This window comes from Entelurus aequoreus, linkage group LG14 (assembly GCF_033978785.1).
Source record: "Entelurus aequoreus isolate RoL-2023_Sb linkage group LG14, RoL_Eaeq_v1.1, whole genome shotgun sequence".
NCBI lineage: Eukaryota > Metazoa > Chordata > Actinopteri > Syngnathiformes > Syngnathidae > Entelurus > Entelurus aequoreus.
Window position 1 is genome coordinate 16,539,180 of NC_084744.1, and position 18,644 is coordinate 16,557,823.

Sequence of the window (18,644 nt, forward strand, 5' to 3'; positions counted from 1 at the left end):
TAAAAGAAAGGCTAATAATCATTTTTAAAAATGGAAATTTTCTAAACAATTCAATTTGATCTTTGATGTCAGTCACTTCCACCATCTTGTTTTTGGCATATTCAAAAAAGCTGAGGGTTCATGTTTTGCATTTGAGCAAAAACTTTTAATATAAATCATCTTGTATAAATTTGAGCCTGGCTATTGCTGAAGAGGACTTGTTGCAATCAATCTGATCTTTGACTTTCTGGCCTGATCTCAAACAAGACTTGCACTAAAACAATAGAAACACCTTATGAAGCAGAACAGTTCCAACTCACCTCACGTTTTTCATAATTCAAGTAGCTCGCACGTTTTGCTTCAAGTTAAAACAAAATTGTTATGTTGAGTTGTTGTACATTTTGGGTCAGCTCTTTCCATTTTAAAAATTCCGAACACAAACACACTCTTCAAAAGAATAACACACAATTTTCAAAGCCAACAAAACCGGCAAGCCTTTGTGGGCAGCTCTTTACGTCACACAAATAACTGCTGCATGTAAACACTCATCTGGTTGCAAACGCAGCAGATTTTTTAACATTCTGATGCAAGATTTAAAGTGATGTAATGTGGCTCTCAATGAATCACTCTTTAATCAACCTACTTCTATTGACTATTTTGGCATTTTGCACTGTGCTGAGTGCTACTATTACCTAATATTTCCAATTGGCAGAGGCGTTTTTGCCTCATCTAGCTGGGAAAGAAGGACGATAGCGAGCCAAAATTTGTTCTGAAATACTCGTCAACCTGAAACTTGTTTGAAATTAGAATTCCATTCCATTTCAGGATCACACTAAGAGTAAAAAGGAGTTAATCACTGCTCAAATCCAAAGGTACACTATCTCACACGCAATGTACATGTCATATAATTGATGCAAATTAGTCATTCTACACCCTGTTAGAATACATTTAATGTCTTGAACTTCATTTAACTTCAAACTATTTGGTTTAAACGGTAAGGCCAAAGGAAGAACACAAACTAGGCCTGGGAAATACGGCCTAAAAATAAAATATCCGATCTGTTCACAAAATATTCTATTTACCATATTTCCAATTTTTTCCCCCTACTTTTTAAAGAGACCAATGAATACAAACAACAGACATATTTTATAACAAGTTTAATTTGTATTTAAAGAAAAACTTGTAGTTTGAAATGGCACTGCTTACATTCCATCTTAATCTTACCAAAATTCTAATTTGTATAAATTGGGTTCTTTTAGGGCTGGGCGATATGGCCTTTTTTTAATATCTCAATATTTTTAGGCCATATCGCGATATACGATATATATCTCGATATTTTGCCTTAGCCTTGAATGAACACTTGATACATATAATCACAGCAGTATGATGATTCTATGTGTCTACATTAAAACATTCTTGTTCATACTGCATTAATATATGCTCATTTTAAACTTTCATGCAGAGAGGGAAATCACAACTAAGTCAATTTAGCAAAAGTGTATTTATTAAACAGTTATTAAGCAGTGGCACAAACATTCATGTCATTTCCAAAACAGAAAGTGCAAGATTGTCAGAGACATTTTAAAACAAGCTATAAGTGCACTTTTGTGCATGATGACACACAAGATATTTCAATAAGTGTCTAAAACTAAACAGATGCATTGTAACTATTGTAGCTAATTTTGGCATATTGTTTTTGCTCATATGTTGATCATTATACATTGTTCAAATTAAATAAAGTTATTCAATATAGAGCATCCTACGGGAGGCAACACTTATGTCTTGAATAAGATACTTCTGTAATTAAAAATGTGATATTGAGATGTCTGTAGGCCTTTTTCCACCGCAGGAACTTTTACAGGAACTTTCCCATTTACCCGTGTAGATTTAGTTCTTCAGGAACGTTTCGGAGTTCCTGCCAGCTATGTGGGTTTTTGGAAGGTTCCCATAACCTTTTTGAGGGCAGGCTGTGCTGTAGAACGCTGACTGGTTGAACACAGTTGGGGCGTTCCTAGAAGTTATTTTTCAAACCCAGCACTGCTATTTGCAGAATGCTAGATGACTTGTTTATTTATTTTTCCTGTGTATTTCTATTACAACAAACTTGACAATGGAGAGAAAGAAGAACAAAAGGAACTTCCGACTTGCAGGAACTTTTGTGGCGCATCTATCTTGCAGTGTTTTTACTCAGCCATAGTCTTTAAACTACATGAAGTTTATGGTTGTTTATTATTTTCTAAAAACTTCATATCAATATGTGAAGCACGAGAAGTTGTTCACTGTTCAATGTTTACGAGTATGAAGCCGGATTTGAAGCAACAACATCAACTGCTTACTACTCAGACTTTGATGAAAAAAATTTAAAATAAAGGAGACAATACACGAGTGGAACAAAAGGTATATGACATCAAATATTAACTATTTACTTTATTACGTGGTGTAGAAGTAGTCTGTGACACTCCATTTGTGTAGTTGTTAGCCTCAACCCTCGGCGTGAGATAAACACTGACATTTATCATTTATAAATTGTTATTTACAGCTAAAATGGACCATAAGGAATCGCCTGGCCCTCATGAATTCATAATTTACTGAAAGGACAACTGGACATTGTAGACAAAAGCCTGCCTTTTTATGAACAATTCAGTACATTTTATTTTTTAAATCATATTGTTTTGTATTTCGTATACTTAATTTTTAGTAAAATAATAGACCTAACATCAGCCCGATTTGTATAAACTACCCTGAACTGTGAAATGCGGTGGAAACACAAACCACACACTTCTACAGGAACCTCTAGTTCCAGAAAAAAGAAGGAACGCTTTTTAACATCTATATACCAGACCTGCCTAACACACAATCCAACAAGTATGGCTATGCTGAAACTTAGCCATCATGCTCCGCTGCCCAACATGGAAGGCGATGAAAGATGGCCTCAACCGAGATATGGGTATTCCAGCTGACTACTTCCAGAAGTGGCAACTGAAACTCCATCCATCCATCCATTTTCTACCGCTTGTTCCAGCATGGGCAAAACAGTGTCTGCAGCTTTTCACCTTTACAACCAGGAAGCAAGAGGGGACTGGACGTGCATGTCGGCATGAACCGCCTGGAGTTCCACCAAGCCCCCGGGTACCTCGGCGTGCACTTAGACTGGACACTCTACTACAAGCAACACCTAGATGAAGTGAGGGCCAAGACAACAGCAAGGGTCTCACTTATCAGCCGCCTGGCAGGTTTAACTTGGGGAGCTTCCCCCCAGACCCTATGCGTATCAACACAAGCCTTGGTCCTACCTGTAGCTGAATACTGCGCATCCGTCTGGAGCAAAAGTCCACACGCAAACAAGGTTGATAAGGTCATCAGCAGCGCTCTTCGGATAATAACAGGTTGCATAAAACCAACCCTTGTGTCTTACCTGCCAGTCGTGGCAGGAATCGCCCGTGCCAGTCTCCAATGGGATGCAGCCACCCTCTCCCTGGCATGAAAAGCCAGAAAGTATGACTGGCATATCCTGCACAAAGCCACAACAACACCACTACACTCGCCATCCTTATAACAAGGCAGCACAATAGATGCTACAGTCCATCCCTGAGGACCTGTCCAGAGATGCCTGGGTGGCAGCATCCTGGAAGCATTTATGGGAGACAATTGGGCACTCTTGCATCCAGGCAGGGTAAAAGGAGAAGACTTGCCACGCCAACTATGGACCCTGCTAAACTGCCTGCGCACTGGATTTGGATGCTTCAAGTCATTTATGAAGAAGTGGGGCCTTTCAGACAGTGCGGCATGCGAGTGTGGCAAGCCTGAGCAGACCGCCGAGCACATCATCAACGACTGCCCCCTATACAGCCCGTCCTTAGCAGCCGGCCTTTTCTACTTAGGAACAGAGACGAGGGTGTGGCGACATGACACAGAGTTGGCCATCTGATGGTATACGATAGAGAGAGAGACGTTGTGTAAATGGTTCCAGCATAGTGAGCTGCTTTTTAGCTAAAGTTTTATTTGTAATGTTCTTGTTCGCCTCAAAAAGAGTTGTATTTTCCCTACTCCGCTGGATGATTTGGTTTCAGATGCTGGAATAAGTTTGTTTTACTGCTGTCTTTATATATAATAATAAACTTTGCAGTGTGCAGTCAGTTGTTCCATGCTTGTTGCCACAAAACAAAACTACTGGCGAAATTTTTATTTTTTCATTTTCTTTGGAACAAACGTCTTGCTCTTGTTTGCGTTGGCATCAGCCATTTTGTGCCGTGTGTGTAAGAATATTCGCTAAAAAATAAGGGGGAGGACAAATGTATGTAAGTATGCCAGAGCGAAAGAAGAACAATTATCTATTTTTTAATGTTTTAAATCGTCTGCAACAAATTACTCAAATTTAGCAATAACATTTTTTTTTTGCCCAGGTCTAACACACACACACACACACACCCACACCCACACCCACACCCACACCCACACACCCACACACCCACACACACACACATTCAGCTGCATCTCACTCAGGTCATGATGACATCTCAGGCCTTCAAGCCGCTTGACTACTACCTGTTTTGGTGATTTTGATGCTTGTTTTGATATTGGTACTTCTAATCACATAAGAGAATAACTCTAAATGTAGCCCCTCTAAATGTGTCCTCCCATAGCTAAAGAAAGAATGGTTCAAATGATAACATCTCAAAAAGGAGGAACTAGCCTCAGAATTCATATTTATAATGATAATTTTTATAATTAACAACACTTCCACTTGCCAAAATTCTCCTCATCGATGGATGGAACATATCAAGCGTCTCCCTCTTCGTCACTTCCCTTTTTTTGACACTGACACGTGGTCTCATTAACCCAGGCCTGGGTAATTATTTTGACTCGGGGGCCAAATTTAGAGAAAAAAATGTGTCTGGGGGCCGGTATATCTATTTTTAGGAACACTAATACAAAACCTCACAATAATGTCTGATTGAAAGCTAAAAATTTTATGACAGACCGCCTTAAAAAACGGAATTAAATTTTAAATGTTTTTACTGAATGAGACAACCAGAATGTACATGAAAATAAAGAATGTGGGATTTACAATATTAACTACGAACGATAAAACACTGAATATTGACAACATATGAACGCCACACCCCCTCTCGATCAACATATTTTACAATCATGCGAAATGCAACAAACACAGCGAAATATGAATGCCAAGGGTAAAACAACACACCTACAATCTGATACGATATTAATTTTCTTGCAGAACTTTGTTGTAAAAATCTCCTTCCACGTCTGTCCCTGACACCCGCATTTCAGGCTGGCCGCTCTGGAAACACTCTGTGGAAACGCTCCCCACCCACAACTTGGTGCCTCGTCTGAGCTGCTGTGACTTAGATTACCATAGTAACTAGTATATCATGCAAAAACGCAGATTCCAACCATTGAAATACTTTGTACAGTTCAAGACTTACGGTAATTTGAAAACATCCCTGCACATCATAATGGCAGCTACAGTTTCCATCTTAAAGATCTAAAATAATGATTTGGGATTGTCCAGCGGACCAGATTGAAAAGCTTAACAGGTCACATGCGGGCCCCGGGCCTTAATTTTCCCAGGTCTGCATTAACCCATTGGACTTGTCTGCCCTTTTGCTATAAAGAGAATGAAGACTCCTTCATCTGGGCTGACTTTTGCAGAAACTCACTCTTGCGAATGCGCCCGCTCGTGGTGTTAATCACACGCGATTGATCATTGCTTTTGCAATACTGAGACCAACACTGTAACATTTACCTTTGGTCTTCCAGAAGACTCGACTTTTGACCGTTCAACAAAGAACGCAGATAGAGTCGAGCAACCCATTACCTCGTTTTCTTCGGAATCAATATCCTCCACATTATCCAACACGTCATGATGGGAGAATATCATTGAGTTTTGTAACACACCTACATGTACGGTACCCACAAACCACCCCACGCTCACTCCGCTTTGCATTTCTCTGTGTGATTCATTTTTATTATATAATAGCCGCCCTGACTTTAGATAAAATCTCTAGCGGCGGTTATCAGTTGGAACATTGTTCCTGTCCTAGCGAAAGTGCCTGAAACGGGACAGCGAGAGGCAGCCAGGCGCAGACGATAATCCTCTTGCGCCTTCTTCCCTCCACCACCCCGCAGATGATGACGGGCCTCCCATCCAGGAGGGCAAAAAAAAGCCATCTGGTGTTTGTTTGGGGGTGTGCGCTGACTGCCAGCAAGCCTACAACCACAGTATGTATGGTTATACGTATGTATGCTGGGTTCTTTCTAACAGCGTGTGTGTCACAGAGTGTCATAAGGTGATGAGACACACACTTAAGTGGAACGAGGTGACATGTTTTGCAAACATCATACTTTGCAATGGCTGTCTGGCTGTACAACAAAATAGGGTGATGTCATACCCTTCAGGTGACGCATCATCATCCAGGTGTGTGGCAATGGATTGTGAAGGTGTGTTTGTGTGTGGGTAAACCATAATAGGTTACCCACACCCATCTATAGGTTTAATCTGGGACTAAGGTCTAAATATGACATTAACCTACTTCATGTACACGCACAGCTGTTCACATCATGCTATCATTGCACGGACAGAAAAAAACATAATTTCATTGAAAGAAATCATTGCACCTTTCAGCTTGGGTAAAAAGTACAAACATTTAAACTTAGGGTAGCCAAGCGTTGTCCCGATACCGGTACCAGTACCAAAATGTATTTCGGTACTTTTCTAAATAAAGGGGACCACAAAAAATTGCATTATTGGCTTTATTTTAACATAAATTCTTAGGGTACATTAAACATATGTTTCTTATTACAATGTTGTCCTTAAATAAAATAGTGAACATACAAGACAACTTGTCTTTTAGTAGTAGCAAGTAAGCAAACAAACAAAGGCTCCTAATTAGTCTGCTGACATATGCAGTAACATATTGTGTCATTTATCATTCTATTATTTTGTCAACATTATTAAGGACAAGTAGTAGAAAATGAATTATTAATCCACTTGCTAATTTACTGTTAATACCTGGTTATTTTCTGTTTCAACATGTTCTATCTACACTTCTGTTCAAATGTAATAATCACTTATTGTTCTGTTGTTTGATACTTTACATTAGTTTTGGATGATACCACAAATCTGGGTATCAATCCGATACCATGTAGTTACAGGATCATACATTGGTCATATTCAAAGTCCTCATGTGTTCAGGGACATGCAATATTTCCTGAGTTTATAAACATAATATAAATCAAAATAAAACGAAAGAAGATTTTGTAATGCTAAAAAATAATAAATGTAATCATAGTAGTATCAGAATCAGAAATACTTTATTAATTCCTGAGGGGAAATTAAAATTTTCAGCACAATCCCATTCAAGATCAGACAAACATTACAGGGAGACAGAACAGGATCGCTGACGGGTCTGCCAACTTCCGGCGCCCCTTACAAAAAAGGTGAGATACAGGTAAACAATGGGGGGGTGAGAAAAAAAAAAAGTCGGTCTAAGCCTGGGCCCCTGGAGAGGGGGTCCAGACTAAAGGCCAATAAAGGCCAAGGGAAAAAACAACTCATAGCCATAGCACACATTCCTTTTACATGTGGGAAACATCAAACATCAAAGAACACAAAGGACATTAAAAGAGCAGAGCTGATACAACGAGCCACTTCTACATACAGCTATGAATAAAAAGTCAATTAAACATATACACTGTGGTGGCCTCTGCGGTGTTCCACGCCATCGTCTGCTGGGGTGGAGGGAGCATGGCCAGAGACAGGAGCAGACCCAACAAAGCAACCAAGAGAGCCGACTTCACTCTCGGTCGCCCACTAACTCGGCCAGTGTCCAGAACTCCACAAGAAAGCACAGCAGAAGTCACTAAAGTGCCACCCCTTGTCACACAGTCCCAAAGGGTCCCGAACCAAAAGGCCAAACAATATATATATATATATGTATATATATATATATATATATATATATATATATATATATATATATATATATATATATATATATATATATACACACAGTATATAATATAATAACACATGAAAACAAGAGGGAAACACAAAAGGATGACACAAGAGCACAGAGCTCCTGCCAACAGCAGCTACTACAGTGGCGCCATCTTGAAATTCAACTACATACGCTCCTGTACTTAGTATCATTACAGTGGATGTTAGGTGTAGATCCACCAATGGCGTTTGTTTATATTGTAGCGTCCCGGAAGAGTTGGTGCTGCAGGAAATTCTGGGAATTTGTTCTGTAGTGTCTATGTTGTGTTGCAAATATTCTCCCTAAATGTGTTTGTCATTGTTGTTTCAATATATGGCACATATTTATGACAGTGTTGGCGTTGTTCATATGGTCACCCTTAGTGTGACATGACCGAAAAAAAAATTTGGTCTAACCCTGGGCCCATGGTGAGGGGGTCTAGACTGAGGCCAAGGGAAAAAAAACACTCATAGCCATAGCACACATCCCTCCTACATGTGTGTAAGAGGGAAACATCAAACATCAAAGAAGACAAAGGACATTATAGACATTAAAAGAGCAGAGCTGATACAACGAGCCACTTCTACATACAGCTATGAATGAAAAGTAAAATAAACATATACACTGGGGTGGCCTCTGCGGTGTTCCAAGCCATCGTCTGCTGGGGTGGAGGGAGCATGGCCAGAGACAGGAGCAGACCCAACAAAGCAACCAAGAGAGCCGACTCCACTCTCGGTCGCCCACTACCTCGGCCAGTGTCCGGTCCGCATGGATGAGCGAGGATGCGTCTAAGGCAGGGGTCGGCAACCTTTACCACTCAAAGAGCCATTTTGGCAAGTTTCACAAATTAAAGAAAGTAATGGGAGCCACAAAAAAAAATTTTAAATTTAAAATGAAAAACACCGCATACAAAGCTTAAACGCTTTGTGCTATGTTAACTAGGGGTCTCCGACACACGCACCGGCACGCACTTTAATGTGGAAATTTGATGTTAGTGCAGCCCGCGAGTTTTGAATGAATGGCGCTTGATAGCGTCATATTTGCCAACCCTCTCATTTTTCCCGGGAGACTCCCGAATATCAGAGCGTGATGACACTGCATTTGGCGCCCTCTACAGTCTGCCCTAACAGTGTACCTGCTCGACCACACGTAGAATGCAATTTCAGCTTGCTCACGTAAGTGACAGCAAGGCGTACTAACTCAGCAGCCACACATCTTACACTGACGGTACCAATACCCAGAATCCCATGCAGCCCTAACTCTTCCGCTCAACCAACGCACGGAGAGGGGGGTTTGATGTGTGGGGGGGATTTGGTGGTAGCGGGGGTGTATAATGTAGACCGGAAGAGTTAGGGCTGCATGGGATTCTGGGTAATGGTTGTGTTGTGTTTATGTTGTGTTACGGTGGGATGTTCTCCAGAAATGTGTTTTTCATTCTTTTTTGGTGTGGGTTCACAGTGTGGCGCATATTTGTAACGTAACAATGTTAAAGTTGTTTGATACGGCTACCATCAGTGTAAGCTGTGTGGCTGATGACTAAGTATGCTTTGCTGTCTCCTGTGTGTGCAAGTAAAAACAACATGCAACATGTGGCTGGACTGGCACACTGTATGTAAATGCTATAGAGGACAATTACTGCAGTGCAATTAGGGCACGCCCTTTATTTAGTAATTAGAGTGTAAATAGGATTATTTTTTCCCTGGGAGTAATCTATGAGGGACACTGAGATCCATAAATCTCCTGGGAAAATCGGGGGGATCGGCATGTATGTAGCTGAGCCGCATCAGAGTGGTCAAGGAGCCGCATGCGGCTCCGGAGCCGCGGGTTGCCGACCCCTGGTCTAAGGAGACTGAGGTGTCCGATACCTGCTCATTCATTGACTGCGGATAGACTTCAGCTGCTCGCTAGCTAGCTATGTCTTTAAGCACCTCTTCCTGAGGGCATTTAGTGTTATAGCTTCACCTTTATCGTTAGTTTTTAAGCCAAAATTTGTCCGTTCTCCCTTTTGTGTCTACACACTGTGTCTGTTTGTAAGTACTCCGTGATTGTGCACTGCCGAACATGCTCTTCTGCATGACACGACGTGATGACGACGACGACGGGTGGGGGATCGGTACCCTTTAGAGGTACCGGTCGAAGTAGTACCGAATATGATTCATTAGTATTGCGGTACTATACTAATATCGGTATTAGTACCTACTCAGTGGCCTAGTGGTTAGAGTGTCCGCCCTGAGATCGGTAGGTTGTGAGTTCAAACCCCGGCCGAGTCATACCAAAGACTATAAAAATGGGACCCATTACCTCCCTGCTTGCCACTCAGCATCAAGGGTTGGAATTGGGGGTTAAATCACCAAAAATGATTCCCGGGCACAGCCCCCGCTGCTGCTCGCTGCTCACCTCACCTCCCAGGGGGTGAACAAGGGCATGGGTCAAATGCAGAGGACAAATTTCACCACACCTAATGTGTGTGTGACAATCATTGGTACTTTAACTTTAACTTATACCGTACAACCCTAGGGTAGACTATTTGAAATTGTACCTCAAGCAACAGACTTTTTTTCCAACAGTATGTCAGTTTCAAATTTAAAAAAAGACATTGGACATCTTAAAGAGTACTTATAAATCTCTCGGCTTAAACCAAAAATAAACAAAAGGTGTGTGCCCCTAAGAAGAGGCATTAAAGCTTAGGGATGGCTATGTAGAACGGAAAAAAAAATGAACTGGCTACAAAGTAAACAAAAACAGAAGGCTGGACGGCAGCAAAAACTTACAGCGTGTGGCGCAGAGACGGCATCCACAAAGTACATCCGTACATGACATGACAACAATGTCCACACAAAAAAAAGATAGCCACAACTTAAATATTCTTGATTGCTAAAACAAAGCAGGTGCGGGGAATAGCGCTCAAAAGAAGACATGAAACTGCAACAGGACAAGCCACCAAAATAGGAGCGCAAGACAAGAACTAAAACACTACACACAGGAAACACCAAAAAACTCAAAATAAGTCACGGCGTGATGTGACAGATCGTGACAGTACACCTACTTTGAGACAAGAGCTATAGTGATGCATGGTTGGTTATGGTTTAACGACTTTTTATTGTCTACTGAGTTTAATTTTTTAATGATTTCTGCTGGTGGTGGGCCTCCAGAATTTTTTTAATTAAAAAAATGCGCCTTAGCTCAAAAAAGGTTGAAAAAACACTGCTCTAGACAGCACCGACACAAAGCAATTAGCCACCAACTGAGATGGTATGGTATAACATGGTTACTCTTCCGAGCTCCAGACAACACCGACACTCAACAACAGAACATTATTTGCAGATTATAATTACTGGTTAGCCAGAAATATTTTTAACCCAAATAGGTGAAACTGCATTATCTCCCACGGCACACCAGACTGTATCTCACGGCACACTGGTGTGCCGCGGCACAGTGGTTGAAAAACACTGTTTGAATATTTTTATATCTAATACAATTTAAAAAATATTGATTGTATTTTTTGTTGTGATATGTGGCAAAACAGCCCTTTTTCCTAAATTAATTGCATGTGCTTTATTTTTAATGTAAAATATGTCTGGATAAAGTGCACATCATAACAAGGAACGTTGGTTGTTTAAAAATATTTGTCTTTGTTGTTTTCAAGTCTTAGATTCCATTTTTAATTCGTTTTTTTTTTAATTCAAAATGTCAATTACTTTCATGTTTTTACGACGCATTTTCAACTTTAAACACTTTAAAAGGTGTCTTGGGGTACTCACCAAGCAGCGTGAAGGCGACGAGGAGCACACCGGTTGCCATCGTGCCTTGCCCGGCTGAGCCACCCCAGCGATGTCCGCTCTTCCTGTTTGGACGACGGCTCCTCCAGACCCGGAAAAAGGAAGACGAATCCCGCTCAGCTTGTCTTGACAAATCCACACAAGGTGCCTTCCACTCGTACGACGTCCTCCGCAAGCACTACACCTTCTTTGTGGGTTTTTTTTCTTCCGCTCACCTTTGGCGTCTGAGCGCCGAGGATCTGTGCCAGGCACCCGGGCGACCCAACCCACTCCCCGGCGTGCTACCTCCACACATCCACGGAACACTGCGGAGGAGCTCCCCGACACCCAAGTCCAAGTCTGGCACGACTACTTAGGGGCACGTAAAATGTCTAAATGTTATTTAGTAAATAGTACTTAGACACTGACTTAAATATATGATAATAATGTCTTTTTCCAGCTGTTAAGAGAGCAAATCTCAGTCCGCCTGCGTGCTATGCCTCCACGGCAAATCCCGGCGATGTAATCAATCTTCCACTATCAACCCACGTGAAGCCAAACGGGGCGGGCACTGTGGACTGAGAGACACAAGGCACCCAACTGATCAATGGAATATATTAGTCCGCCTCACCATTAAACCCAAGTACCCTAATATGTGCTACTTTACATGAATTAGGACTTGTGACTAAAGTGAATTAAAAAAAGGTACTCCGCTTCGTTAGTTAGTCCCTGATTGTCTCCATAACAAGAAGCCACATTAGTTGGCCACATCACAACTTTGAAAACTTAACAGCGCACTGCTGGGGTGGGCGATACAAATGTCAACTCGTCGATCTCACGTCAAGTGTGATATCGGATCGATACTAGTGTGATTATATGGATATTTTTTTGTTTATTTTCACAAATATTTTCGTATTTTTGTTGATATTGTTACATTGTCGTTGTGGTCTCCATAGCAAGAAGCCACGTTAGTTGGCCACACTAAAACTTTGAAAACTTAACAGCGCGCTGCTGGGATGGGCAATACAAATGTCAACCCGTCGATATCACATCAAGTGTGGTATCGGATCAAAACTAGTGTGATTATATGGATATTTTTTTGTTTATTTTCACAAATATTTTCATATTTTTGTTCATATTGTTACATTGTCGATGTTGTCTCCATAGCAAGAAGCCACGTTAGTTGGCCACACTACAACTTTGAAAACTTAACAGCGCGCTGCTGGGATGGGCGATACAAATGTCAACCCGTCGATATCACATCAAGTGTGGTATCGGGTCGATACTACTGTGACTATATGGATATTTTTTTGGTTTATTTTCACAAATATTTTCGTATTTTTGTTGATATTGTGTTGTTGATATTGTTACATTGTCGATGTTGTCTCCATAGCAAGAAGCCACGTTAGTTGGCCACACTACAACATTGAAAACTTAACAGCGTGCTGCTGGGATGGGCGATACAAATGTCAACCCGTCGATATCACATAAAGTGTGGTATCGGATCGATACTAGTGTGATAATATGGATATTTTTTTGTTTATTTTCACAAATATTTTCATATTTTTGTTCATTTTGTTACATTGTCGATGTTGTCTCCATAGCAAGAAGCCACGTTAGTTGGCCACACTACAACTTTGAAAACTTAACAGCGCGCTGCTGGGATGGGCGATACAAATGTCAACCCGTCGATATCACATCAAGTGTGGTATCGGGTCGATACTACTGTGACTATATGGATATTTTTTTGGTTTATTTTCACAAATATTTTCGTATTTTTGTTGATATTGTGTTGTTGATATTGTTACATTGTCGATGTGGTCTCCATAGCAAGAAGCCACGTTAGTTGGCCACACTACAACATTGAAAACTTAACAGCGCTCTGCTGGGATGGGCGATACACATGTCAACCCGTCGATATCACATCAAGTGTGGTATCGGATCGATACTAGTGTGATTATATGGATATTTTTTTGTTTATTTTCACAAATATTTTCATATTTTTGTTGATATTGTTACATTGTCGATGTTGTCTCCATAGCAAGAAGCCACGTTAGTTGGCCACACTACAACTTTGAAAACTTAACAGCGCGCTGCTGGGATGGGCGATACAAATGTCAACCCGTCGATATCACATCAAGTGTGGTATCGGATCGATACTACTGTGACTATATGGATATTTTTTTGGTTTATTTTCACAAATATTTTCGTATTTTTGTTGATATTGTGTTGTTGATATTGTTACATTGTCGATGTGGTCTCCATAGCAAGAAGCCACGTTAGTTGGCCACACTACAACTTTGAAAACTTAACAGCGCGCTGCTGGGATGGGTGATACAAATGTCAACCCGTCAATATCACATCAAGTGTGGTATCGGATCGATACTACTGTGACTGTATGGATATTTTTTTGGTTCATTTTCACAAATATTTTCGTATTTTTGTTGATATTGTGTTGTTGATATTGTTACATTGTCGATGTTGTCTCCATAGCAAGAAGCCACATTAGTTGGCCACACTACAACTTTGAAAACTTAACAGCGCGCTGCTGGGATGGGCGATACAAATGTCAACCCGTCTATATCACATAAAGTGTGGTATCGGAGCGATACTAGTGTGATTATATGGATATTTTTTTGTTTATTTTCACAAATATTTTCATATTTTTGTTGATATTGTTACATTGTCGATGTTGTCTCCATAGTAAGAAGCCACGTTAGTTGGCCACACTACAACATTGAAAACTTAACAGCGCTCTGCTGGGATGGGCGATACACATGTCAACCCGTCGATATCACATCAAGTGTGGTATCGGATCGATACTAGTGTGATTATATGGATATTTTTTTGTTTATTTTCACAAATATTTTCGTATTTTTGTTGATATTGTTACATTGTCGATGTGGTCTCCATAGCAAGAAGCCACGTTAGTTGGCCACACTACAACATTGAAAACTTAACAGCGCTCTGCTGGGATGGGCGATACACATGTCAACCCGTCGATATCACATCAAGTGTGGTATCGGATCGATACTAGTGTGATTATATGGATATTTTTTTGTTTATTTTCACAAATATTTTCGTATTTTTGTTGATATTGTTACATTGTCAATGTGGTCTCAATAACAGGAAGCCACGTTAGTTCGCCACACCACAACTTTGAAAACGTAACAGCGCGCTGCTGGGATGGGCGATACAAATGTCAACCCGTCGATATCACATCAAGTGTGGTATCTGATCGATACTACTGTGACTATATGGATATTTTTTTGGTTTATCTTCACAAATATTTTCATATTTTTGTTGATATTGTGTTGTTGATATTGTTACATTGTCGATGTGGTCTCCATAGCAAGAAGCCACGTTAGTTGGCCACACTACAACTTTGAAAACTTAACAGCGCGCTGCTGGGATGGGCGATACAAATGTCAACCCGTCGATATCACATCAAGTGTGGTATCGGATCGATACTAGTGTGATTATATGGATATTTTTTTGTTTATTTTCACAAATATTTTCGTATTTTTGTTGATATTGTTACATTGTCGTTGTGGTCTCCATAGCAAGAAGCCACGTTAGTTGGCCACACTACAACTTTGAAAACTTAACAGCGCGCTGCTGGGATGGGCAATACACATGTCAACCCGTCGATATCACATCAAGTGTGGTATCGGATCAAAACTAGTGTGATTATATGGATATTTTTTTTGTTTATTTTCACAAATATTTTCATATTTTTGTTCATATTGTTACATTGTCGATGTTGTCTCCATAGCAAGAAGCCACATTAGTTGGCCACACTACAACTTTGAAAACTTAACAGCGCGCTGCTGGGATGGGCGATACAAATGTCAACCCGTCGATATCACATCAAGTGTGGTATCGGGTCGATACTACTGTGACTATATGGATATTTTTTTGGTTTATTTTCACAAATATTTTCGTATTTTTGTTGATATTGTGTTGTTGATATTGTTACATTGTCGATGTGGTCTCCATAGCAAGAAGCCACGTTAGTTGGCCACACTACAACATTGAAAACTTAACAGCGCGCTGCTGGGATGGGCGATACAAATGTCAACCCGTCGATATCACATAAAGTGTGGTATCGGATCGATACTAGTGTGATTATATGGATATTTTTTTGTTTATTTTCACAAATATTTTCATATTTTTGTTCATTTTGTTACATTGTCGATGTTGTCTCCATAGCAAGAAGCCACGTTAGTTGGCCACACTACAACTTTGAAAACTTAACAGCGCGCTGCTGGGATGGGCGATACAAATGTCAACCCGTCGATATCACATCAAGTGTGGTATCGGATCGATACTACTGTGACTGTATGGATATTTTTTTGGTTTATTTTCACAAATATTTTCGTATTTTTGTTGATATTGTGTTGTTGATATTGTTACATTGTCGATGTGGTCTCCATAGCAAGAAGCCACGTTAGTTGGCCACACTACAACTTTGAAAACTTAACAGCGCACTGCTGGGATGGGCGATACAAATGTCAACCCGTCGATATCACATCAAGTTTGGTATCGGATCGATACTAGTGTGATTATATGGATATTTTTTTGTTTATTTTCACAAATATTTTCGTATTTTTGTTGATATTGTTACATTGTCGATGTGGTCTCAATAACAGGAAGCCACGTTAGTTCGCCACACCACAACTTTGAAAACTTAACAGCGCGCTGCTGGGATGGGCGATACAAATGTCAACCCGTCAATATCACATCAAGTGTGGTATCTGATCGATACTACTGTGACTATATGGATATTTTTTTGGTTTATTTTCACAAATATTTTCATATTTTTGTTGATATTGTGTTGTTGATATTTTTTACATTGTCAATGTTGTCTCCATAGCAAGAAGCCACGTTAGTTGGCCACACTACAACTTTGAAAACTTAACGGCGCGCTGCTGGGATGGGCGATACAAATGTCAACCCGTCGATATCACATCAAGTGTGGTATCGGATCGATACTACTGTGACTATATGGATATTTTTTTGGTTTATTTTCACAAATATTTTCGTATTTTTGTTGATATTGTGTTGTTGATATTGTTACATAGTCGATGTTGTCTCCATAGCAAGAAGCCACGTTAGTTGGCCACACTACAACTTTGAATACTTAACAGCGCGCTGCTGGGATGGGCGATACAAATGTCAACCCGTCAATATCACATCAAGTGTGGTATCTGATCGATACTACTGTGACTATATGGATATTTTTTTGGTTTATTTTCACAAATATTTTCATATTTTTGTTGATATTGTGTTGTTGATATTTTTTACATTGTCAATGTTGTCTCCATAGCAAGAAGCCACGTTAGTTGGCCACACTACAACTTTGAAAACTTAACAGCGCGCTGCTGGGATGGGTGATACAAATGTCAACCCGTCGATATCACATCAAGTGTGGTATCGGATCGATACTACTGTGACTATATGGATATTTTTTTGGTTTATTTTCACAAATATTGTCGTATTTTTGTTGATATTGTGTTGTTGATATTGTTACATTGTCGATGTTGTCTCCATAGCAAGAAGCCACGTTAGTTGGCCACACTACAACTTTGAAAACTTAACAGCGCGCTGCTGGGATGGGTGATACAAATGTCAACCCGTCGATATCACATCAAGTGTGGTATCGGATCGATACTACTGTGACTATATGGATATTTTTTTGGTTTATTTTCACAAATATTGTCATATTTTTGTTGATATTGTGTTGTTGATATTTTTACATTGTCAATGTTGTCTCCATAGCAAGAAGCCACGTTAGTTGGCCACACCACAACTTTGAAAACTTAACAGCGCTCTGCTGGGGTGGGCGACACAAATGTCAACCCGTCGATATCACATCAAATGTGGTATCAGATTGATGCTACTGTAATTATATGGATATTTTTTTGTTTATTTTCACAAATATTTTCGTATTTTTGTTGATATTGTTACATTGTCGATGTGGTCTCCATAGCAAGAAGCCACGTTAGTTGGCCACACTACAACTTTGAAAACTTAACAGTGCACTGCTGGGGTGGGCGACACAAATGTCAACCCGTCGATATCACATCAAAAGTGGTATCGGATCAATACGACTGTGACTATATGGATTTTTTTTTGTTTATTTTCACAAATATTTTCGTTGATATTGTGTTGTTGATATTGTTACATTGTCGATGTTGTCTCCGTAACAAGAAGCCACGTTAGTTGGCCACACCACAACTTTGAAAACTTAACAGCGCACTGCTTTGGTGGGTGACACAAATGTCAACCTGTCGATATCACATCAAATGTGGTATCGGATCGATACTGCTGTGATTACATGGATATTTTTTGTTTATTTTCACAAATATTTTCGTATTTTTGTTGATATTGTGTTGTTGATATTGTTACATTGTCGATGTTATCTCCATAACAAGAAGCCACGTTAGTTGGCCACACCACAACTTTGAAAACTTAACAGCGCAATGCTTTGGTGGGCGACACAAATGTCAACCCGTCGATATCACATCAAATGTGGTATCGGATCGATACTACTGTGATTTTATGGATATTTTGTTGTTTATTTTCACAAATATTTTCGGATTTTTGTTGTGTTGTTGATATTGTTACATTGTCGATGTTGTCTCCATAACAAGAAGCCACGTTAGTTTGCCACACCACAACTTTGACAATTTAACAGCGCTCTGCTGGGGTGGGCGACACAAATGTCAACCCGTCGATATCACATCATGTGTGGTATCGGATCAATACTACTGTGATTAAATGGATATTTTTTTGTTTATTTTCACAAATATTTTTGTATTTTTGTTGTGTTGTTGATATTGTTACATTGTCGATATGGTTGTATCATTTGCTGTAGTTATTTTGAACGATTTACCCTATTTTC

At 40.0% G+C, this 18,644-nt stretch overlaps 1 protein-coding gene across 1 annotated transcript in view; it reads right to left on the bottom strand.

Moving 5' to 3' along the window:
- Positions 1–12,303, bottom strand: part of LOC133665349 (immunoglobulin superfamily member 3-like) — a 346,105-nt gene extending 333,802 nt beyond the window's left edge. The window contains 1 exon segment of the mRNA XM_062070626.1: positions 11,741–12,303. Within this exon segment, the coding sequence (XP_061926610.1) occupies positions 11,741–11,780 (40 nt within the window). The 5' untranslated portion in view covers positions 11,781–12,303.
- Between the last annotated feature and the right edge of the window lie 6,341 nt (positions 12,304–18,644).